The 25,511-nt window shown below is 41.0% G+C and overlaps 1 protein-coding gene across 2 annotated transcripts in view; it reads right to left on the bottom strand.

Annotated features, from left to right (window-relative positions):
• Positions 1–685: 685 nt before the first annotated feature.
• Positions 686–25,511, bottom strand: part of USP13 (ubiquitin specific peptidase 13) — a 115,803-nt gene continuing 90,977 nt past the window's right edge. For both annotated transcript variants that reach the window (XM_039254333.1, XM_039254334.1), the window contains exons 15-21: positions 25,107–25,229; positions 23,486–23,512; positions 20,060–20,203; positions 18,696–18,862; positions 16,997–17,150; positions 2,519–2,603; positions 686–856 (exon numbers count right to left, since the gene is read on the bottom strand). In XM_039254333.1, the coding sequence (XP_039110264.1) occupies positions 763–856; positions 2,519–2,603; positions 16,997–17,150; positions 18,696–18,862; positions 20,060–20,203; positions 23,486–23,512; positions 25,107–25,229 (794 nt within the window). In that variant the 3' untranslated portion in view covers positions 686–762. The remainder of the gene's footprint in view (positions 857–2,518; positions 2,604–16,996; positions 17,151–18,695; positions 18,863–20,059; positions 20,204–23,485; positions 23,513–25,106; positions 25,230–25,511) is intronic.

The following is a 25,511-nucleotide window of genomic DNA, read 5'->3' as shown; positions in this document are numbered from 1 at the left end:
AACCCAGGTGGACAGCACTTTTTTAAAGGGACAACTCAGCCCTTTTTATGCCTGAAAATTTAAGTGGGGAACCAATTTTTAAAACTGTTCCTGAGTTATAGATTCTTTAAAATAGTTACTTGCTTTTCTCAACTATGCTTAAGACCAACTGCTTTAACCTTTAAAAACTAGCCCGTCACAGATTTCCTGGTTGACGATAACAGTCTCACCCTCACACATTCACACAATCACATTATGAATTTTGATATGATTAAATTAAAAATACCTCTCTTTGCAGATGCTCTAATCTTCTATACATGGATGGGTCAGAAATTGTGTGTAATGAAAAAACTATGTCACAAATAAAGCCCATCCCATTACTGACTTTTGATATGAAACAAAAAATGGGTTTTTCATTTATATGGGGGGGAGGCCACACCACGGGCCCCCAAAGTGTAACAGAGGGCTGGTAGCACATTCCCACTTTTGGTGTGACACTGGCAGATCCCCCACCAGCAATATAAATACTTTTTTTTAAATCATCCTCTCCGTGAACATTTATAAAAAGAAAAACTATCTACAGTAGTGTATCATCACTAATAGAAATTCCTTCCCAGTTCTATTTCAGAAGGTGTCAAATGATGTTCTTTAAATAAACTATAAATACCCCGTGTATTCCTTCATGTCTGGCTGTCCCAACTTCTGCTTTTTTTTTTTTTTTTTTTTTTTTTGGCAAATTAAAAAGGCGTGTGGCTTCCTCTGGCCGACTGGCGCATCTGAGGCTCAGCGTGGTACCCTGTGGTAAAAGTACATGTAGCCCAGGTCCTTAGGGGGCCTTTCTGAGGCACACACTCTGTGGTCATTGTAGATCACCCATCTGAAAACAGAAGACAGAAGAATTCGATGGATTTCAGTGAGTCCCAGGAAGCTTAGCAGAAAAAAAGTTACTGTACCATCCTTATAATAGTCAAGACGTTTTAAGATAACCAAACCCATGCCTGTTGTATAAAAAGGAACAGGACACTGGCAGGAATTTACTACTGCTATTTTTTATTCTTGAGCTCAAACAGTAGTCATTAAAGGGGCTTCCAAACATTTTAAACCCTTTGAACTGATAATTCCTTTTGTAAAATCCACAGATGGCCTCAGAAATCAAGTCAAAGAATTAGTACAACAGCACTAATTTTAGCCTGAGACATAAAACTAGGTAAAAATAAGAAAAGCCACACAGTGAACTACTGTACAACTATTAAAATGTCTTCAAGGAATATTTGGTAAAGTGGGAAAATTAGTACAATACAGTATGAAGTGGAGAAGAAGGTTAAAAATTGTACGTGCTGTGTGCATACTTTAAACTTTTAGAAAGCTGTAAATACATATATACATTTATATATAGCATGCGTATACAGACATATACCCTCTCCAAATGAAGACAATAAAACAAAGAGAAGCATATCCAAATATAAACAATGATTATCTTTAGGCCTCCAAATGACATATCCTTTGCATGTTTTTGCATTTTGCAAACTCCTTATCATAAATTGTATTGCTTTTTAAATTATAATTAAGATCATTTTCTTAAGAATATTTTGCTTGGTAATAAAAAAAATTCACTATAAATCAAGTGCCTGTGCACAACTGTTTCATTAATCACATTAAGATGACAACACTAAAGACATATCAAAAAGGGGCACAACCAAGTCCCTGGGGCGGGGGGCGGGGGGGAGGGGCAGGGAACAGGTCTCTCCTGCAGTTGCATGGTGTTGTATGAGAGATCAGCGTCCCACCAGGATGGGCAATGCTCCATTTCTCCAGCATCCCAGGGTCTGAGCATTGCCTCAAGCAGAAGGCTGACCCAAAGGCTCAAGGGGAGCTCAAGGAAGACAACCCAGTGGGGTGTGTGGGGATCCAGCCCAGGGAGAAGGTTCTGAAGAGAGCAGCAGCCTCACATGCCATAAATGTCTTCTTCACCACACACATAGCAATTCTACTTAACAAGCCAAGAAGCCCACTGTAAAGCCACAATAAGGCAAAACGGTGGGTGCTTAGGGATGCCAGATAAAACACAGGATACCTAGTCAAATTTAAACAGCAGATAAGCAACAAACAATTTTTTAGTGTAAATACATCCAAGGTTAATACTTAAGACACGTTTATACTAAAAAGTTATGTTTGTTTATCTGAAATCCAAATTTCCAGGGCATCCGGTTTTCTTGTTTTATTGGCTAAAACTGACAATCCTATGGAGGTCCCAGATATCTAGACATTCGGCTGCAGGATCTGTCTTTATTTTGGTAAGTCACTTTGGTATGATGTTTGAGAGCAGCTTTGAATACCAGCTACTTACAGGCTAAGTTCAAGTTATTCAGCTTCTCTGAGCCTCGGTGTCTTGATGTATCAAACAGCTTTAAGAGTATATCCCTACAAAACCACTGTGAGAACCAAATGAGGTAATATATAAAGCACCTAGTAGAGTGCCTGGCATATACTAGGTGCTTAATAAAATATGGATATCATTTACCTTCTAAAAAAGACTTACCTTCCTTCCTTTTTAATATGGCAAACATAATGGCCACTCATTGTAGATGTTCCCATGTGACTGATGAATGCAAATAATTCGTACACTACGAAAGAGGAAACAACGCTGTTACAGGGCAGCATTAACCAGAAACCACAAGCGCTTCTGATAAGAATTTAAAGTCAACAACAGTGGGGGTGCCTGCGTAGCTCAGTCGGTTAAGCGCCCGATTTCAGCTCAGGTCATGATCTCATGGGTTGTGAGTCTGAGCCCCGCATCAGGCTCTGTGCTGACAGCTCAGAGCCTGGAGCCTGCTTCGGATCCTGTGTCTCCCTATCTCTCTGCCTTTCCCCCACTCTTGCTGACTCTATCTCTCATAAATAAGTAAACTTAAAACTTAAAGCCAACAACAGTGCACCCCCAGCAACTGTTTAGATGGAAAGACAAAGATTGTTTACTTTGCTATGCTGAGAACACACACACCCACACACCCACCCAAAGCAACCATCAAATTCAACCGGCATATTCGTCAATGCAGGGCATAAACTACCAAAGCGCAGCTGACATTAGATTCCTATCTGGAAGGGGGTTAAATATCCCACAGCCGAGTCTGGTGGCACGCTCATGAATCTAACAGGGCAGTCCTGGCTCTCTCACTTTTAAGCACCATGAGAGCGGAGGAGTGGTTTCCTTTCTCTGAGCCCATTTCTTCACAGTGATGAAAAATCCACCCACTTCACAAGGTTGTATAAAGCATAAATGAGCAGTTCAGACTAAAATACTATACAAATGTCAGGATTATGAGGAAGACAGCACATAGCCGTTGTCATTTATAGAAAAGGATAATGCTTCACAGTAGGCATCTTGTGGTTTCTGACTTGCTCACAATGATATGGTACCAAAATTCAGACTGCATGCTTTCTGAACAAGAAAATATAAAGCCTTAGAGTGTAAGAACAATGTTTTTCCTCTAATAAGTACCTCCTGCCATCTAGCAGAGTATTCTGTACATACTCATCCTGAATGAATCTCCGTTCATGCTTCTCTGGCCAGACCTCTATCTAAAAACACAGAGTGGGCTCCACGGACTAGCACCCGCATACTCTGCAAACTATTACAGGCCACGACAGAGTGTTTACAAACTTTCCTAATAATTTCAGAACAATACTTAATGTCTGTCGAATCTAATAAGGAAAAAAATGGGCTTACATATTCATTTTTCTAGGGCTCAATTTTTATTGCATTTTCCAAAGCATTGTTTCTGGACATACTCTTTCCCTCAACCCTCCCTCTCTCGTTCCTTCTCTCCCTTGCTGTTCACTCAGGCTCATCCACTTACTCTCTCCCGCCAAGTCCAGACCTTACTTCCCTTTCACATCACATCTCGCACTGCTCATCACCCCTTCCTTCCTCAAATATTTGCCCCAAGGACACAACCGTCTCTTGGTTGTCCAGCTGCCTCAAGGGCTCCTCCTCACCTCCCTGACCTTTAAACACTGGTGACCTGGAGCTCAGACCTCAGATATTTCTTTTCTCCATCCTGACACTCTCTCTCTCTTTGGGTGATCTCATCCCGTCTCATGGAGTTAAATGGAATTATTTTCTTAATTTCTGGAATGTTCATTGATAATGCACAGAAATACAATTGAATTTTGTATGCTGATCTTGTTTCTTACAATCTCATTAAATCCATTTACTAGTCCTAAAAGTTTTTAGTAAATTCCTTGGATTTTCTATATGCAAAATTATATCATTTACAAATAGATAGAAGATATACTTCTTCCTAGCTAACTTGGATGCCTTTTATTTGTTTTTCTTGCCTAATTCCCTTGTCTGGAATATTCTATTACAATTCTAAATAGAAATGGCAACAGTGGACATCCCTGTCTTGTTCCTGATCTTAGGGGAAAAACATTTAGTCTTTCACCATTACGCATGATATGAGCTACGGGGTTTTTGGAGATGCTCTTTGTCAGGTTGAGAAAGCTCCCTTTCGTTTCCAGTTTGTTGAGCATTCTCTCCTCGGCCTTATCCATCTCAGTTAATGGTGATTCCATTCTTCCATTCAGGACAAATTTTGGCTTCTCTCTCATACCCATCTTTTTTTTGTTTTTTTTTTAATATAGTTGACACACAATGTTACATCAGTTTCAGGTTTTCTCATGCTCTTTACACACATCCAATCCATCAGCAAATCCTGTCGCCATTTCCTTCAATATATATCCAGATTCCAACCACTTCTTACCACCTCCACTAGTAATGCCTGAGCCTAGTTACTGTCATCACTTCTCCGAATTTTTACAACAGCCCTGGGCTCCCTGCTTCCTTCCTTGCCCTCTACTGACTATTTTCAGTATGGCTATCACAGTAGTCAAACTGTGATTACTACTATTCAAAACCCTCCCAGTGGCATCCTGTATCTCAGAGTAAAGTCTTCCTCTCACAATGACCTATGAGGCCAATCTCTTCCCCCTCTCCCCCTCACTCCACCTCAGCTACTCTAGCCTCCTGACCACTCCTCAAACACATCCAGCATGCTCAGGCCTTCAAGCCTCTACCCTTATTGTTCCCTCTCTGAAACTATTCTTTCAGATGTCACAAGACTCACCCCTTACTTCACTGATGTCATGGATGAAATATCACCTCGGAGATGACTTCCTGAACGACCTTATAAAAGGGCAGCTCTCCCTTCCGCCCCCACCCTCACTCCTAAGCTCACCCCAACCTGTCTTTATTATTGTCCAGATAGCATGAAGTAACTCCTGTCATTTTACATGCTTGTGCATTTATTTATTATCTATCTCCTTTTATCTCAGGCTAGAATATTGCTCCATAAGGACAAGAAGTCAGTCTGTTATGTTTACTGAAATATTCCTGACACAGAGAATGGTGGCTTAGCATGCAGTAGACACTTCATAGGTATTTGCTGAGTATATAAATAAATGTATGAATTAGAGAACAACTCTGTTCACCCCATTACTTTACTTGTTTTTATATCATTTTATATTGTATATATTTTATAAACCACCTATCAAAATGTAAATTAGTAAAATAATTATTAAAAAGGGGGGCCTGTGTGGCTCAGTCAAGCACCTGACTCTTGATTTTGGCTCAGGTCATGATCTTATGGTTTGTGCGTTCGAGGCCCACGTCGGGCTCCAAGATGACAGTGAGGAGCCTGCTTACAATTCATTCTCTGCCTCTCTCTCTCTCTGTCCTTCCCTCCCTCTCTCTCTCTCTCTAAATATAAATAAATAAACTTTTAAAAAATATTAAAAAAGAAATCGCTCAGAGGGGATGGGCGTTCCCATAATTAACTAAATTTTTGTTGTTAGCTGTCATATCAACTGATGAAAAAAAATCCACGTTTAAAACCAGAAACCAGACAAATACAATTATGAATGACAATCATTTTGCCTGGCACTTAGTTTTTGAAATAGTGACCCAAGCACCCTATCTTCTTGGTCTTCCCTCTCCTTTGACCCTCAACACTAAGAACCTACCCAGTAACCAAGGGAGGATGTGGGCAGAAACTGGTTCATGTTTCTTGACCTTGGTTGGTTTTTAAAACTCTTTGGGATGGGGCGCCAGGGTGGCTCAGTTGGTTATGTAAAAACTCCCTTGGGCCAAAAGGTGAGGGGCTTGCAAATGAGGACATACCAACCATTGTTTGATCTCAAACTCTATTCTGGTAAAAGGTCAGGGGTTGAGCAACCTAGCTCCTTCTGGCTCCAGAAAACCCCTGAGATGTAAATCTTCGATGAATATTGTGATTAGAACGGTCAAACATGTTCCTCAAGCAACTGTTAAGCAACCCCCACCTCTAAATGCAGAATTTTCGCTTCTGGGCCCCAGCTTCAGCCCTCTCTCTATATAAACCCTGAGCTATGGCTCCATGGGGAACTTTTTGGGTGCTTGGAGGAGCCATCCACTGGACTGAAATAAACCTGAATAACCAACTCCTTTTGTGTTTTGTGGGTTTTCTTCTTGGTGATTCTCCTTTGGAAAGGGAGGTCTAACAGTTAAGCATCCAACTTGAGCTCAGGTCATGATCTCACAGTCCATGGGTTCAAGACCCACATGGGGCTTGTCATCCAGCTCTCACATGGATGGCTTGGAGCCTGGAGCCTGCTTCAGTTTCTGCGTCTCCCTCTCTTTGCCCCTCCCCCCTCACACTATCTCTCAAAAAAGAACATTAAAAAATTTTTTTAAAAGCTCTTTGGAATAATTCTATATCAAATTTCAATTCTTCACTTTGAGATACAGCACTGGTCTCCCAAAATGAAGCTGCTCTCTTAGAGTCTTCATGAAATAAAGTGAGGACACGATACCCTGACTGAGGCTTCCCCCCTCCCATGGAACTGATCCCCAAAACAATGACTTAAATAATGGAACAGAGATTCTAATGAACATTGCCCACATTAAGCACGGGTCATATAATGAAACATCGCTTAGACACCGACACAGCCAACTGGCTGACAAGAGAAGGAAAGGGATGGATCCACACATTCCAGATACCCAAACAAGCCCCCGAAGGCATTTCTCCTCTCTTTGGTTAAAAACAATTCAATGTATACTCAGAATTGTAAAAATGAATTAAAGAAAAAAAAGATTAGCATAAATCTTAGTCCTATAATTAAAATTAACCATGTTTATCAATACAAGCAACCACCGCATGCATTATTCAAGATCTCCTGCTGGAACCTTCTGCGAAAGAGAGCATCTCTCCCAACACATGTGCAAAAACTCAACAGGTAAGAAATCTCAACTGATACTTGCTTCCAAAAGAGAAAGTGAAGGTGAATAAACCCAACAGGGCAGCTACTGCTGATTCTTCTCCAAGATCCCAGAGGCCTGCTTCTAAGAAAACAGCATCAGGGCACCGGTTAAGCATCTGACTTTGGCTCAGGTCATAATCCCACGGTTCATGAGTTTGAGCCCCGCGACCAGCTCTGTGCTGACAGCTAAGAGTCTGAAGCCTGTTTCAGATTCTGTGTCTCCCTCTGTCTCTGACCCTCCCCTGCTTGCACTTGGTGTCTCTCTCTCTCAAAAATAAATAAACAATCAAAAAAAAAACCAGTATCAGTGCACACACTCCCAAAAATTATGCAGACCCTCCTTCACGAAGACAGAAAAGGCAGTTTGAGGGAAGGCAAATCATGTTTTAAATAATGACTTGCAACAGAGAAACTCTGAAAGTACCCAGAAGAGCTGGACAAAATTGCCTAAACTTCTATATCCCTCTAGAAAGGCAGAATTAAACAGTGTCTGAAACTAGCATCTTTCCCCCTCACTTCCCTCTCCCAACAAAACTTGTCCTTTTCTGAACATTAGAAAATTATGTCCAACCTTCCTAATATGAAGAATTTTTTAATATCAAAATTTTACCACCACCACCCCCACACAACAAAACAGTGATTGTGCCCTGATTTTATTCTCTGAGAAAGGAGTGTCAGGAAATAAATGTGGCACCTGGGAAACAGAAGCCAGGCAGCCTGCCCTTTCTTGTCATGTGGGGAAATGGCCACCAAAGGGTTGTCTAGGGTAGGGACTGGCATACTACGATGACTCATAAGCCAAATCCAGCCCACAGTCTACTTTTGTACCACCAAGGAGAAAGGAAGGAAGAAAGGGACAAAAATACCAGATGACATGACTAAGGCCCACAAAGTCTGAAACATTCACTATCTGGCCCTTTAGAGGAAAGGCTTGCTGGCCTCGGTCTAGGGGAATGAAAGTTCATCTCACTGCTTACTACTGATTAAAGGTCCCAGACTTAGTAAAGTTACTCATTAACTTGTAGATTTTTGTTTGGTAAAAATACGAAAAATTTCTGTCCAGTAGAATGTATAACCTCAAGGATTTATGACCCCGAGACACTAATTTTATATTTAACTTGGCAATCAAATTATCTTTCAATATCCTAGCTTCTCAGATGCTTTGAACCAGTAATAAAAACAAACTGGTCCCCTCATTAATGAATGAGTCAAAGAAAATCTGTGATATGTGCTCAGTTTACATGTACCTGAGAATCATGATTTTACCTTTTCAAAAATTTTAGTTCAACAACACATAATGACCTAAAGCAACTCTAGAGTCAGGAGTGCAGTTCAATGAATTTATATTTGTTAAGCCATTATAGCATCTATATTCTGTATATCTGAAAGCAGTGGTATCTCGTAAGGGTGTGACACATTTGGTCAGGCTACAGAGAGTGCACAGAATACACAAATGCCAACAGACCCCTTGAAATGACCGAGACCCCAGGGGCTCCACGGCCTTCTGGCAAGAAATGCAAACTGAGTCTTCCAACTGGAAGAACTGGCTCCATTACCCACTTCTAACTCCTTCTGTACAATGGGGGGGGGGGGGGGAGGGAGAATATCATTCCTGATTTATTAACATTCGACTCACAAATACCTTATATCTGCAAACAACCTCTACCCAGAACAGCTTGATTTCCCTCATCCCTGCTCTGAGAAAAGAACACAGTGGGAGGTGTGGGGTGGGGGGAGAAGAGAACAGGGTAGATTTGGATTTGGAGCTTTTAGAAAACTTCAGAATTCCCAAAAAAAGCAAAAAGGGCATTTGGGTAAGTCAAGAACAGCTTAAGGCAGCTGACAACAAAGACAGAGACTTAAAGGGCCTACAAATTGGCTCCCCAACCTCAACCAGCTCAAAGTTACCAAAACCCCTTGACTTCTCTTTCTTACACTGGCTAAAACTCCAAAGAGCAAACAATTCTCTCCTAAGATTAATAGTTCTCAGTCATTCATACTTTAGTATAAATTAGTTTATTTCAGAGTGGCTTCCTCTTAACTTCCAATAATGCCATTAAAAAAAAGGCCTACAGGAATTACAAATAGATGCTGAAGTGGGTGAGCACTAAGTGTGTGTTGCTTTCAAGAAGGCCACTGATGGGGCGCCTGGGTGGCTCAGTCAGTTAAGTGTCCATCTTCAGCTCAGGTCATGATCTCGCAGTTTAAGGCCCCCGCATCGGGCTCTGTGCTGACAGCTCAGAGCCTGGAGGCTGCTTCAGATTCTGTGTCTCCCTCTCTCTCTGACCCTCCCCTGCTCACGCTGCCTCTCTCTCTCTCTCAGAAATAAATAAAAACATTTAAAAAAAGAAGACGAAGACCACTGGTGCTTAGCTCCGCTGCGTGGCTGTGCCTCCTGCTCCGTGGATCCTATTTCTGCTGCGTCCCTCAGGGAGCCTGGCACTTTGGGAGACCCACCATTATATAAATGAAGTGTCTCTCTGCTCCCCTTGCTGGAAAATCTCAGCTGCGGTAGAAGCTGTCTGTGCCATTACAGCGATGCAGCAGAAGGAGCCAGAGCGATTTTGAGTAATCACAGCCTAATCACATTTTAATTACATTGGCAATCAGTGAGTTCTTTAGGTAAAAAAAGAAAGAAAGAAAGAAAGAAAAATTAAACGCTCATTAAAGACATCACAGAAACAGAAATAATTTTGCAAATGGCAGAAGCCCAGATAGGTCAGACTGAAAGGCCTGATTTTTCCACTTTTTATAATATTTAAAAACTCAACAGAAGGTTAGGTGATAGGCCTAAAATGTGAAGAATATGATGATAAATAGACTCTTTTGGAAAACAGACTCCCGCTTCCCTTCCAAGTTAGAAAATCTGCAGTAAGATGAAGAAGGAGGTACACAAGCTTCAGAATCAGAAAGACCTGAAATCCAAGCTGGCTCTTCCACCCCCAAATCACCTAACTTTGTCAAGTCCCAATTTCCTCATCTGAAAACCAAACTGTGAGGAGTGAAGGAAAGCTGTCGACAAAGTGCCTGGTGTCTAGCAGGCATTCGATAAAGGACACACTATTTCACTCAGTGTTATTAGCACTAACCCTTCTTTTTAGAATTTTTTACTGTTTATTTTTGAGAGAGAGAGAGACAAAGTTGTAGTGAGGGAGGGGCAGAGAGAGAGGCTGCGAGCTATCAGCACAGAGCCCAACCCAGGGCTTAAACTCACAAACCATGAGATCATGACCTGAGGTGAAATTGGACACTTAACCAACTGAGCCACCCATGTGCCTGAGCACTGACCCTTCTGAGCAAAGTAGAGAACATTTAAATAAAAAAGTTTCATGCAATGACATTATTTCCTCATTCAAAAAAAGGCAATAGTGATTTTTAGTTAAAATAGTCCCTAAAGGAAGAATTTGATACAAGTGCTTTTTAAAAAAATTTGTTAATGTTTATATTTGAGAGAGAGATAGAGACAGTGCACAAGCAGGGGATGGACAGACAGAGACAAAATCCAAAGTAGGCTCTCAAGCTCTGAGCTGTCACCATAGACCCTGACATGGGGCTCGAACTCATGAACCACAAGATCATGCCCTGAGTCGAAGTCGGACACTTAACAGACTGAACCACCCAGGTGCCCGATACAAGTGCTTCTTTAATCCCTGTCCTTAAATAGTCACTTTTTTCCCAATTCAAACACCTACCTTGTCATTATTTTCCACGTTAACACGGTATAGTGATGTCCCAGCAGCCACTGTCCTCCTTCTTAAGGCAATGGTAACCTAATCTGGCTTGTAGGGTGGTGGTTCTCAAATTTACACTGAATTAGAACCACCTGGAGGGCCTGCTGACCCCTAGATTGCTGGACCCACCTCCAAGGTCCTAATCTGATAGGTCTAGAGTGGGGCCTCACAGGATGCATTTCTAACCAGTTCACAGGCAATGCTGATTTTCCTCACAAGCTAGGAAGGAAGGTCTCCATCCTCAGGCTCCATGAGTGGGGCCAGTGATCAGGGGAGGGCTGTGCAGCACAAGACTCAGATGCTCAGGACCTTTGCTAAGAACTCCAGGATGGTACTCTGCTGGATTTTAACCTGGAGACATACATTGTAGGAGGGACCGGCAGCCACCTCAGGGCCATTAGGGAAAGCCTGTCTGAGAGTGGCACCAACCCAGAGGAAGTGGAGCCAAAGGGAACAAACAGATAAAAGGGTTTCAGTCCCAGGGAAGCCAGGGTGGCTCAGTCGGTTAAGCATCTGGACTTGTGATTTCAGCGTAAGTCATGATCCCATGGTTGTGGGATCGAGCTCCATGTTGGGTTCCTCGCAGAGTGTGAAGCCTGCTTAAGATTCTCTTTCTCTCTCTCTCCACCCTCCCCCCACCCCTCTCTCCTGCTCACACTAGCACATTCTCTCTGTGCTCTAAAACAAAATTGTTTTTTTAAAAAAAGGGGGTTCAGTCCCAGAGTCAAGAGCAGGCCTCGAGTCAGGTCTCCCTGGGGCCATCCAGATTTTATTATATAATACTTCCCTTTTTGCTTAGATAAGTTTGATTCAGTTCCCTTCTGTTTATAGCAGAACCCTGAAAACACAGTTTGTTGGTTTTCCTGTCTGTTTTGGCTGTCCATTTTGCTCCTAAATAACAATTGCCTAAACCATTAAATTGTCTTCATTACCGCCAAGTCAAATGTCTACACCAATTCACCAACCCAAAATGAGGTCCAGAGCAATGTTTTCGGAATATAAACAACCTAACCACACAGAATACACATCAACTGAGGTGAACCTATGAATTTAAGGTAATTCTAACCAAATCCCTACAGAATGGCCAATTACAAGATCAGGAACTTTCCAAAATCCAGCAGTAACAATTTAGAAAACATAATGAGAAAAAAATTATATTAAAAGATATACAAAAAATTATATCCATAAGTAACACAGAAAACGTAATTCTGAGAATAAACTAAACCAAAAATATACAGGAAGTTTATGAAGAAAACCATATAGCTTTGCAGAGGCAGGCAAAGGGAGAGATGAATTTAAAAAAAAAAAAAAAAAGAATAGCATGCTTCTGGCCAGAAAAACTCAATATAGTCGAGCTACCAGGTATTCCCAAGCTCATATGCAGTATATGAAACTCATACAAATCAATAAAAAAACAAGATGAAAACCTCAATAAAAAAATGGGAAAATGGACCAAAGGAAATGAGGAAGTGATTATTAACACAAGAAGAAAAACAACCAGCCGATAAAATATGAAAAATAAGGGCAGTACTTAGCCTGATAGCACTGGTGGGAGGGACGGGGGAGCAGGAGAGGCAGCAATGTAATCATCTGCATTAAAACCTCGAAAATAGGCAGTTTTGACTCAAAAATTTCACTTCTGGAAATTTACCCTAAGGAAATAATCAAATCATTTTTAATAGAGAAAAAAGGAATAGAGGGTAGAAGAGAAAAAAACTGAAATGTGAAACAAATGTTTACTACCTGGATAGTGACTGAAGAAGGTATTTGTTGTACTTCTGTAAACAGACTTCATCCTTTAACAAATTTATTATTTAAAAATAATTGCTGTCATTGAGAATAAACTATTAAAATTAATAATAATTGCTGTCAATATCACTGCTAGGAATTTACCCAAGGGATACAGGAGTGCTGAGGCATAGGGGCACATGGACCCCAATGTTCATAGCAGCACTCTCCACAATAGCCAAAACATGGAAAGAGCCTAAGTGTCCATCAACAGACGAATGGATCAAGAATATGTGGTTCATCTATGCCATGGAATACTACATGGCAATGAGAAACAATGAAATCTGGCCTTGTGTAGCAACGTGGATGGAACACGAGGGTGTTATGCTGAGCAAAGTAAATCAGACAGAGAAAGACAGATACCATGTTTTCACTTACAGGTGGATTAGGAGAAACTTAACGGAGGACCATGAGGGAGAAGAAGGGGAAAATAGTTGGGGAGAGGGAGGGAGGCAAACCATGAGATACTCTTGACTGCTGAGAACAAGCTGAGGGCTGATGGGGGTGGGGGAGAGGGGTAGGGGGGTGATGGACATGGAGAAGGGCACTTGTTGGGATGAGCACTGGGTGTTATATGGAAACCAACTTGACAATAAATTATGAAAGAAAAAATAAATAAAAAGGCAAAAAAATAAATAAAAAATAATTGCTGTCATCTCCTAGATGTAAAAATAACCTTATTATTTGAAACTCTTTCTATAATCACCTTTTATTTAAATAATAATTAGTTGGCCTAAAATCAGGTGTATAAATTATACTACTGTACACTGGGATATTATTAGTATACGTTCAATGGTCTAGACTTACATATATGTACACCCTCAGCTAGGAGGAAAGCAGGTTATAAAAAGCATGTATAGAATAAATGTCCTCTCTCTCTTTTTTTTTATTTTATTTATTTTAAGAGACAGAGCACACAAGTTGGGGAGGGACAGAGAGAGAGAGAATGAGAATCCCAAGCAGGCTTTGCATTGACACCATTCCCACCCCCGCCACCAACACGGGGCTCAATCCCACAAACTGTGGTATCATGACCTGAGCTGAAATCAAGAGTCAGATGCTTAACCGAATGAGTCACCCAGATGTCCCATGAATGTTCTATTTTCATAAATATACATATTTCTATTCATTTTTATATATTTGCATAGAAGGGCCTAAAGAACACACACAAAATATTTATAGTGGTTATGACTGGGAAGTAGGATTATAGGTCATTTTTATTTTCTTCTTTCCTTATATCTGTACTTTCTCAGGTTGCTAAAATTATTAAATACCCTTTTCAATTATAAGAAAAATAAATAATATAAATGTTAATAATTTAAAAAAAAGAAGTGACTGATATTTTTCAGGGGTGCTAATACAGCAAAATATAAGAAATCATCTTTGTGGTGCCTGGGGTGGCTCAGTCAGTTAAGCATCTGACTTCAGCTCAGGTCATGATCCCATAGTCCGTGAGTTCAAGCCCTGTGTCAAGCTCTATGCTGACAGCTCAGAACCTGGAGCCTGCTTCAGGTTCTATGTCTCCCTCCTTCTCTGCTCCTCTCCAGCTCACATTCTGTCTCTCTCTCAAAAACAAATAAACATTAAAAAAAAAGAAATCATCTTTTTCCTTTCCTGTGATTTATGTGATTAACACAAAATGGTGCACTACCAATTCCTCCATCCAGCACTTAGTGGAGGCAGCAAAAACATGATCTTCCAACATTCATTCATTCTTCATTCAATCATTCATTTTTCTGATCACCTCCCATGGGCAAGGCATGTTGCTGGAAAGGCTACTTTAAAAACATCTGTTTTTCTTAAAAATCAGATACAAAATGCATTGGGTGAGTTAGGGTGGGTTATGCCTTTTTTGGTTTTTCATAATTAAAATTTTCACCTCCTACTGCTTTTAGAGTCAGTACATCCTATACCTGATTTCTCATAGTGCATGACTATCTCCTTCCCTGCCCTCACCCACAGGAGCCCTAAATTTGGGGGCAGTGAAGAATAAGACCAGAGAGTCTGGCCAGGAGTGCCTTTGATTTAAGGATCCGTGAAAGCATCATCGTGACATCCCATTCAAGGATGCAACTCAAAACCCAGGAGCACCAGGAGTACCTGCACATCACTCTAAGTCAGTAAGCCCAGGAAGGTGACGTGGCTGTTCTGGACCATTTATCACCATCTTCAAGAGAGTGGCTGGTCCTTCCATGCTCCATCAGAAAACAGGAAAACATAATGATCAAACTCTCCCTCTTTCTGCAGCCAAATATCTTGGCAGCTTTACAACGACCCCATCTTGTGGTTTATTCTTTCCGTGAGGAGGACTCACCATCCGCAAAGAAAAGCCCATTACAGAAAATCAAGGAAGCAGTGGACCAATACATATGTAACATGTAACAACACTCTGCTCATGAATTATTGAGTAACATCCATTACAGCTTTTAATATTTTAGGCAAGTTACCGATTTCCAAAGAGTTAATGCAAGACTCTTAGAAGAATATGGAAGTTGGGGGAACTCTACCTCATCCTTTTCTTATCCAGTCAGGATTACAACAGTTTCAGTGAAAAAATTCTTATCTTATATAAAAGAAGAAAGTTTCCCTCCCACCATCTGTCTCTAGAGTTAGATCAATGTGTACAGTACAGGTCTGGTAAGACCACTAATGTGTGGACCATTAATGAGAGCTACAGCTTTATGATTACGGGAGCAAATGCTGCTAATGCAAAATTAATTAAATCCAATTATTTTTCACTTGGTACTTTCTATGTGCTGGTCACCATGAGCTTTAAAAAGTAAAACAGCCTCTCCCCTCCACAAGCCCCCAAACAGGAGGTGCAAATATTTGCATAAATAATTATATGTTGCAAGATGAATTTGATACTTCTAATAAGGAAAGAATAAACACTATGTTATAGGGATTTCAGGCACGGGCTCTGGGGCAGATTGGAATTCTGATTCTATCCCCATCACAAGCTAGCTATGTGACCTTGACAAACTTAACCTTCTCTTCTACCTCAGTTTCTTCATCTATCAAATGGAGATAATAATGATATCTACTGCGTAGGATTACTGTGCAGATTAAACGTGGCACAAATGGAAGTATCATTAGTATCGGTGTAATTATTACTAGCATAAGCTAAGGAAGCGCTAATTATAAGGATCCTGGGAAAGCGGTCCCATGGAATGGAGTCTGTGGCCAAGTTCTGAATAATGGTAAGAATTTTAGTGGGTAGTGATAGGAGAAGAGGGCATTTCACAATTAAGGATTAACCTGAGCAAAGGCCTAGAAGTAGGGAGAAGACGGTTGATGTCCTGAGTAGGCTGGGGGTGTGGCTATAGTAGCAGGCAGCTGAACTATACATGGTTGGGGTGGGGGTGCAGAAGAAATAACGCTGAGCGATGAGGTGCACTGGCATCTGACTGGAGGAGGGGGAATACCAGGCTAGTAAGACGGGACACTATTCTGGAGGCAATGACAGCTCAAGAAGCAGGGCATCATACTGGGGCAGAACATGAGATTCTGGGTTTGAATTCTGGCCCCATCTCTTAGGAGCTGTGTGCCTTGGGCAAGGTACCTAATCTCTCTGTGCCTCTGTTTTCTCACATGTAAAGGTTTATATACCAAGTTCTTAGAACCAGTGCCTGGCACCTAGTGACACATATGTGTTTGCTATTAAAAGGTTGAATACTATGCAACTCTTGATCTCGGAGTCATGAATTCGAGCCCCACACTGGGTGTAGAGATTACTAAAACAAATAAATAAATAAACTTTAAAAAGGTAGAATACTGGCCTCTTCCTCTTGAGGGCTCTTCAGAAAATTATGAGCAGTTGGTATGGGCAATGACAGGGTCAAGGGTATAAAACTGCTTTTCAATTATTCAAAAAAATACTACCAGGAAAATAAATGCTCTCGTTTGGACAAAAACATCCATGGTCCATGATAAAAACTTGTCTCAGAGGAGTGACAAACTGACAGTGAGCACTAAGCTTAAGCACACACACTTCTAGGCAATATGACTCTTGAGTTTGTCCAAGACTAGTTCGGATCACCCCGGCCATGCAAAAATGGCAAAATGCACCATTTACGAGAAGATGGGATCTGTGCTAATTTTTGGATGATGGCAAAGGTTTTAATATGAGTTGGGGGGTGGGGAGACCATGAGCCAAATGGATGGTCATGATTGATCAGATAATCCCTAAGGCAAGAACTTACTTCCAGATCCATCCTTGACTCTAGGTCCTTCAGGCTTGGCCTCAGAAATAATGTTTGCATTGGCGTTATTCTCCATCTCGATCACAAAGTCACTGTCCTCCTCAAACTCGGGGTGACTAAAGATCCAATCCAGGGCTCTTTCCAGGTTGTTATTCTGATAAAATAAAACATTTTTACAATGTATGCAGTCCCAGGGCCTCATTACATCCTGCCCACTTGAGCCAGCATGTCAAGCAGACAAGACAGGAGGCCTGAATTCATTAGTCCTAAGTGCCTCTGAGTGAGAAGCTCTGACCCTGCATATGAAATGCACATTTAGCTGGCATTCTCTGAGTCTCCCAGCTGAGGTCTGTAATTGGATTCACCGGAAAACAGTTCTGAGCAGCAGATCAGCATCCCAAAATCTGTATCAGTCTTATTAGCTCAGTGTTTCCACAGGTTGATGCTACTGACGGGGTACAGAATACCAATACATGTACCAAGTACAGCCCTTTCTCAGGCCACACCAACTGCATGCACCACATTCCCTGCCAACTGTGTTTTCCGCAGAGAGCCATGCCAGGTAGAGGGGATGCCAATGTGAGTACCATGTTAGCGCATCTTCTCCCTAAATGTCAGCAGAATTGTTGAAATGGCAGTAGAGACAAGACTAATGCCTTGATTAATGATGAAAGTACTGGTTGGTTAGGTTAAATTGTTTTACACTTAACTTCATTAAGCTCAAACCAACTGACCATAAAAACATTTTCCTCTATTTGTGTTATCAATGGCAGGTTACAGGATTTGTTTTGACATCATCAGAATCTCTAATGAAACAGTCAGGCAAGTAAAATAAGTGGGTGCAAAGCAAGTACCCCAAATGAAAACTAACTCTGGTTGAGATATTTTAAGCATTTTAAAGGGAAACAGATTGCTCTAGCCACACCCCATGTATCAGTTGAGAGCTGTTATATGACCTCAACAATGGACCCCAGCAGGCAACTAGTCAGGATAGGTTAAGAAGGAATTAGTAGCAGACATCCAGTCAAAAATGGATATGGTGTGGCAAGGAAGAATGGGTTTAAAAAAAGTACTTTCCCTCAGTATTAAACAGATATCTGTACTGTAAGAGGAAGACTTCTATGTACCCTTGAGTTGCATGGTCTCTTCTCTCCTGATAACATCAGAAGTTCATGCATACCAGAAGCATCTTCTCTCTCCTCAGAGAGAAACAGAAATGGAGAATTCCAGAAGCCATTCAGTCTTCTCTGTGAGGACTTCTGAGAGACACTTCTCCAAAGTCTTGGTATCAGAAAAGCAAAATTTCTCTTAAAGAAGTGCCTTATTGAATGAGGAATCTAATGCATCCCTCTCTGCTCTAAGGCCACAAGGAAGCTCCAAGTCAAATCTCGGACCCCTGATAATAATAAATACTAAGATGATACAGAGTTTCTTTAGGTTTGGTCATCTTGCCCCAGCTGCACTACCTCTCTATTTTTTTACTCCCTATTCTTAAACTGTCCATATAATTTCCCCCAATCATTTATTTTAGCTGTATGTGTAATATATTCAAATACATCTCTGTGGGCCATGGTGGGGTACAGAGTGAGATGAACATGATTTCCATCAAAGGATGTTGGAAAGTCCCAACGGCTACTGGCAGAAATACACATGATCTCCAATAAGCGGAGGGTATTCTCACACCATCTCTCATGCTTACCGTGGCTCGTAGTGCCTGAATAGCCTGATTCCGATGGAATCCCATGGAGGTAATGATAGCTACAATTTCCTCTGGAGGTTGGTTATCCAATCCAGTAGCACCAAAAACAGAGGCCCCAGCGGAAGCCGCTCCTCCATAACCAGGCATGGTCAGTGGTTCGGCAAAATCTGGGGAAAATAATCATTCTCAGGCCTTTTCCTTTTATTGGTCTTGAAATAAACAACACTTCAGAGCTATGAAGGAAAAATACCTACGAAGTTGTAATAATCAGGACAGTTGGTACTAGCATTAAGGCTAAACATACAGATCAGCTGAATAAAATTCAGAGAGCCCAGAAACCAACCTGTAGATTTATGGTCAGTTGAGTTTTGATAAGGGTATCATGACCACTCAATGGGGAAAGGGCAGGCTTCTCAACAGATGGTTCTGGAACAACTGCATATCCACATGCAAGGGAATGAAGCTGGATCCCTACCTCATGCCATATTCAAAGATTAACTCAAAATGGCTCCCTGACCTCAATGTTAGAGATCTTGGGTTAGGCAATGGGTTCTTAGCTCTGACACCAAGAACACAAGTGACAAAGAAAAACCACAGATAAATTAGACCTCAGCAAAACTGCAAACTTTTGTGCTTCAAAAAATACCATCAATAAAGTGAAAACACTCACAGAATGAGAGAATATACTTACAAATCATGTATCTGATAAGGTACTTGTATTCAGAATATGAAAAGAACTCTTACTACTCAACAATAAAAAGACAAATAACTTCATTAAAAATGGGCAAAAGATGGGCCTCCTGGGTGGCTCAGTTGGCTGAGTGTCAGACTCTTGATTTTTGGCTCAGGTCACAATCAAGATCAAACCTCATGTCATGGAGCCCACTTGAGAGTCTCTGTCTCCCTCTGCCCCTCCCCCCTTGCACACACACACGCTTGCATAAGTGCTCCCTCTCTCAAAAAATAAAATGGGCAAAAGATTGGATAGACATTTCTCCAAAGAGATTTAAATTACCCACAAGGATATGAAAAGATGCTCTACATCATTAGTTATTAGGGAAATGCACATCAAAACCAGAATGAGCTACCACTTTCACGTCCACTGGAATGGCTATAATAGAAACAATCATAACAATAAAGCTATTATTTAAAAAAAAAGAGAGAGAGAGAGGCAAGTGCCACCTCACTGAAGCAGGAAAAAAAAAAGTGACCTAAAAAGTTAAATTATGAGGGGCAGAAAAAAGTGAGCTAAGAAACTAAATCATGAACAAAAAGTCACTTTGTGGGACATATTCAGAGGACATGTTAGCATGTCCATGGCTTCCCATCAGACTCCAAAGTTATTCCCTTTTCCGACCACTCACCTGGCTCTTCCATGTGAACAATGATCCAGTTGAAGGCCACTTCGGCTCCCATATTTCCAGTAAAGTACACAGCCTTCCGACACGCTTCTAGAGGGAAACCCATCTCAGCCAGCTGCATCACTGATGATTCATCAATGTCCGAGGCTATGGGGCACATCAGAATATTCTGGTATAAAAATGTAAACTCTCTTCTTGTCTTAGCTTCTCCTCCCCCACCATCCACCTGCTATCCAAACAAAGTGCTATTCTGTTTGGTGGTTTAATTATGTTTCATTTTAATTCATCTAAATATTCAGCTATTTGAGCTGAGTTTATATCTGACCTAAATAGGAACCATGTTAATTTTACCTGGACAACCCAAGCACAGAAAAACAATTCCCTAATTTCATAAGGGGAGATTCAGTATATTTCCAGAACCATTTCAGCCTCTCAGATCATTCTCAAGACCTTTCCTATAGCAGCTCTTCCATCACTGAAATCTGAAGAGAAAAGAATTATCTACAGGCCTAAAAGCCTATTCCTTAAATCCCAAAGGAAATTATACCAGGCCTTTAGGTATATCAGCAATCAAAGGAAATAATCAGCTCTGGGAAATGGAGAGCCCAAACGTTAAGTAGAGAAGAGAATATGTTCTGTAATGGCACACATTTAAGATATTGAAAGAGATAGCTTTACGAACCTAACTTGGGCTTGGACACAGAGCATTTTGGTTTTTTTTCTTTTCACAATAATATAAAGATGTTGGTGGAGATGTGTGTGCATATGTATATGTATGTGTGTGTGTATTTACATGTGTATACACAGAAGCACTGCCTGTATATGTATAATGTACAAAAATATGCATTCAAACCTATAGGCATGTGTATCTATACATATATGTATGTGTATCTGCGTACACACATAATACATGCATGTATAATGTATACGTGTATATAGGCCTATAAGTTTTTTGTAAATACTTTTGTACAAGTATATACATATGTGTGTTATATGTACACACATACATGTGTGCATAAGTGCACACATATACACCTACATAGTCTTCTAAAATTATCCAACAACTAGCACAGAAGAGGAGCACAAAATATAGCTCTTATGTTTTCCATGTCATGAGGTCTCAACTGAAAATTCTGCCAAAGACAGTAATTAGTAGAATGTAGTAGTAGTAGTAGAACTGAGGAGAGATATCTTTTCTATAAAAATTATATCCAAAATGCACTTATCAAATGAGTTTATCTTACAAGGAAGATACAAAGAACATCCTATCAAGACCAAATTATAAGAAAGCAATGACTTAGGATAATAGTGGCCCTAAGTTGTGTTGTATGGTAGCCTGGTATTCCGAGAGAGGTCATTATTGAATCACAAAACAAGGGGTTTCCATGGCCAAATAAGTTTTAAAATCTACATTTTCTATTCTCCCCCTAGAAATTCATGAGGTGCATTAGCATAGTGAAGACTCAAAAGTCCTGTACTAGGGGCACCTGGATGGCTTAGTCGGTTAAGCTTCCGACTTCGGCTCAGGTCATGATCTCACGGTTTGTGGGTTCGAGTCCCGCATCAGGCTCTGTGCTAACCGCTAGCTCAGAGCCTGGAGCCTGTTTCAGGTTCTGCCTCCCTCTCTCTCTGACCCTCCCTTGCTCATGCTGTCTCTCTCTCTCTCTCAGAAATAAATAAAACATTAAAAAAATTTTAAATAAAAAAAAAAGTGCTGTACTAAAGACTCCTACAGTAAAGAAACTAGGAAGCTCTCCAGAACACCTTTCAACATCTTGTAAAACAAATGTTCCCTACAAGGCAGTGTAAGAAGCGTAGTTCAATAAATGGTGTATGTATGTCTATAATAACAATTAGAATCAAAATGTATAATTCCATTTTTGATTCCATGTTTGTGAAAAATAAAGTGAACCAGGCATAGGTCAAGGACAGGGGAAGGATGTGTGCCAAGAGTTAACAGTGGTTATAGATAGGCAATGAAACCATAGACGGCTCTTACTGCTAATCCATAATTTGTAAATATCTTTTTACTCTCATAATAAGAAAATAATCAAAGTTATTCTTTGTAAAAATCTGAGAAAGGAAGGATACAAATGTTAAATAATCCAGGATCATTCTATTTCTCCTGTTGAGTACAGGTAATTGCTGATAAGACAGCAGGCTCTGATCTAGGAGGAAATCAATGGCCAAACCATTAACACTGGAAAATGGCTGAGTGCTTCCAATCAGAGACAGACTCTTCTGGCACAGTCAGTTCCAACCACCCATCACCTTCCCTGGGGCAAAAAGCCTTGCGAGGCCAGCTCTCTGGAGGATCTGGAGCAACCAGCAAACCTTTCACATTCCAGAAAAGGTCAAGTGGCATGAAAAGCACATTTGATTCCTACATCCGTTTCTGGTCCCAGCTCTTTGGTCTCTGAAGTTTCCTGGATCTTAATTTTATACTCTGTAAAAGGTTACCTGCCCTGCCCTTCTTACTGTGAAAATCAAATAAGAACCTGGATCTTGTATGAATAGCAAAACTATTTATCACTGAAAGAATTTATGAAGTAATAAATGCAATATAATTCATGGTAACCATTCAAAAGTATTAACAGCCATTGTTATTGTTATCATTAAATTACTCACAGAGATAATGGCTTTCCCAAGACCCTCGCTGACCTTAACAGCTTCTTTTATCAAAGAGTAAATTGTGATTGAGCAAGGAAAGGAAATGTGGAGGTCTAAGCCACATGATCAATCATTTGCAAAATACATAAACTTCTAAGTTAACAATAGTTTGTCTCCAGAAGGGCTTTGTAGACAAAAAGATTCAGAGTATTTAGTGTTAAACACTCCCTCTTCCTCCCAATTAATCTCTATTCATTATAGTTTTTATGCTCTTTTCAGAAAACCAAGAATATCAACTCCCACAGGATTAAGGAACTAAAAGTCTACAAAATTAACACAATCCAATGACACTAATAACCTTGAGAGTATTAGTTAATGCAGCCATGTCCCATCCAGCAGGAGGAGTGGAAACAATGGCTGACCACAGTGCCATCACTGCTCTAGAGCCCTACCCACGGCCAGAGGGGGAAGAAATGGCATCATTAGCCCACCTTCACACCTGAGAAGACTGAGGCTCAGAGAAGTTGAGTAAATTTTTCAAGGTTGCACAGTCATAAATGGCAGGGCCAGATTTCCAATCCAGGGCTGGCATGCTTTAATGCTGATGATTACTATTCTGAGCTACAGAGCCCTTGAATCACCCATCACTGTTTTACATTTGCTCGTAACTCAACTTGCATATGAAGAATCATTCCCGCCCAGGAGAAGCTGCACACATACACACGTAGAGAATAATGCCCCTTTGTCAAATTCCCACAGATGAACGTCAGACCCATAACAACTGTGGGACAACTGAGAAAAATTTTGAAAGATACATACGGTCTATCAGTTGGTTCATCAGGCGATCTGGAAATTAAAGGAGAGGGAAGAAATGAGACCAAAGCATGGCAAAGAGTTTTAGAGAAAGAAAGAGTTCACGCAGAGCACTCTAACCCCTAGCCCCTAGGGATCCCATACTGTTTTCAATCCCTCAGGTCCCCCCAACACACACCGCCAAGCCTGTACAACAGGACATCATTACAGTAAGGAGTGAAAATGAACAGGTTTCAGGCATTTCAATCAGATAAAACATGATGCTTTGGTTAGCACCTTAATGAACTAAATACTTTATCTCCCTGTATTTCTAAGAACTCTCTATAATTACAAACTAAGGATTCTGTTAGGAACATCAGAGAAAGCAGGAGCAGAGCTAATGAACTAAACCATCTTGTGCTTCTCTGATGCTCATACTGATCTTTGCTCTCTGGCCCTTTGAATGGACCACCTGTGCCACATAACCCAGAGTGTGCCACACAGAGGTCCCTTCTCTACTCTCCATACTCTACAGTTCAGCAATTCACGTAGCATTAGAGAATGATGGAACAGAGATGCCTATCTTGAATATGATCTTGCTCCTCCTGGATTCACCTGACCCTGAACTTCGTCACCAATAATATTCAATGCTCAGCTAATGAAAAACCTTTGGTAGAGGGGCCCAGAGTGCTCTAATACTATTAATTCACCTAATTAACTGATTAAAAAGTGAAGAGTAAATAAATAGGTGAGCAAATGAAACTGATTTCATCAGCAACCGAGCGAACAGTGAAACTAAGAATTTTTGCCACTGTCCTTGGATTCACAAAGGTGAAACAATTATTTTCTGTATGTCCTTTTCCCTTAAAAAGTTAAGTATTGTAGGGGTGCCTGGGTGGCTCAGTCAGTTGGTGTCCAGCTTTGGCTCAGGTCATGATCTCATGGTTTGTGAGTTTGAGCCCCATGTCAGGCTCTGTGCTGACAGCTCAGGGCCCAGGGCCTATTTCAGATTCTGTGTCTCCCTCTCTCTCTCTCTGCCCCTTCCCTGCTTACGTGCTCACTCTCTCTCTCTCTCTCACTCTCTCTCTCAATAATAAATACACATTTACAAAACATTTTTTTTAAAGTTAAGTATTCTAAATAAAAATCTAGCCTTCACAGAGCCAACTGCTCCCTCGAATGAAGCAGTGACAAAGCTGGGGAGGTAAAATGTGGTCAAGGTTTTTAAACTAACACACACAATTGAATTTCCCCTTCTGGTGTCCAAAGGTACTCCCACGAGGACACGGCTTCTCAAAACTAAAAGCCTACTGAAAACACACTCCTTCTCTTCCCTACAGGCCCATTTGAGGGAAGAAGAGGCAGGGGAAGCCAGAGGCAAAATAACCTAAAAACTGGTTGGAGATTTGCTGCCCTCTGTTGCCAGTGATTTCTGCAGGTCCATTTCAATTACTCATGATGGGCCTGTGCCTCCTCCCGTGTCTACTTTAAGTTTACAGTAGCAGCCAGGCCTCACTACTGTAGGTCTGTGCTGGGTTACAACACAGGAAGGTGGCCAAGGGACAAAAGAGTGGTGGAAACGAAGAGACTTCCTTGCAGGGTGAGGCAGGGAGACAGCGAGAGAACATCCTCCTGCAGAAGATGGTACCTTTTGAGTCATCAGGAATGACGATAGGAGGGCTGATGTCCGGAAGTTCCTCCTCTCCTGGCTGTAACCCCCTGGCTCTGAGATGGTTGATGTCAAGTAGGTCGGGCATATCAATGGAAACATCTGCAAAATTAGAGAGATTACATTCCCCAACTCTCCAAAAACCCACAATCACCCCCTAAAACCAGCATCTCTAACTCTTATGTGAATGTGTCTAAACAGAGCTAAGGGATGCTTTTCAGTTCCCTGGAATAGATCACTGGACCAGTAAACTCACTGAGACTAGTTAGATTTAATGGAGAAGGAGGGGGAAGGTATAGAACATTTCACACTGGACAAGCCAGAGGTTGCAAACCGGGAGCCCAAAGGCCATTTGTGGTCCAGACACCGTCTATTTAATGTTTT

Source organism: Hyaena hyaena, unplaced genomic scaffold (assembly GCF_003009895.1).
Source record: "Hyaena hyaena isolate Hyena2069 unplaced genomic scaffold, ASM300989v1 scaffold_477, whole genome shotgun sequence".
Lineage (NCBI taxonomy): Eukaryota > Metazoa > Chordata > Mammalia > Carnivora > Hyaenidae > Hyaena > Hyaena hyaena.
This window is presented reverse-complemented; position numbering and strand designations above follow the sequence as displayed.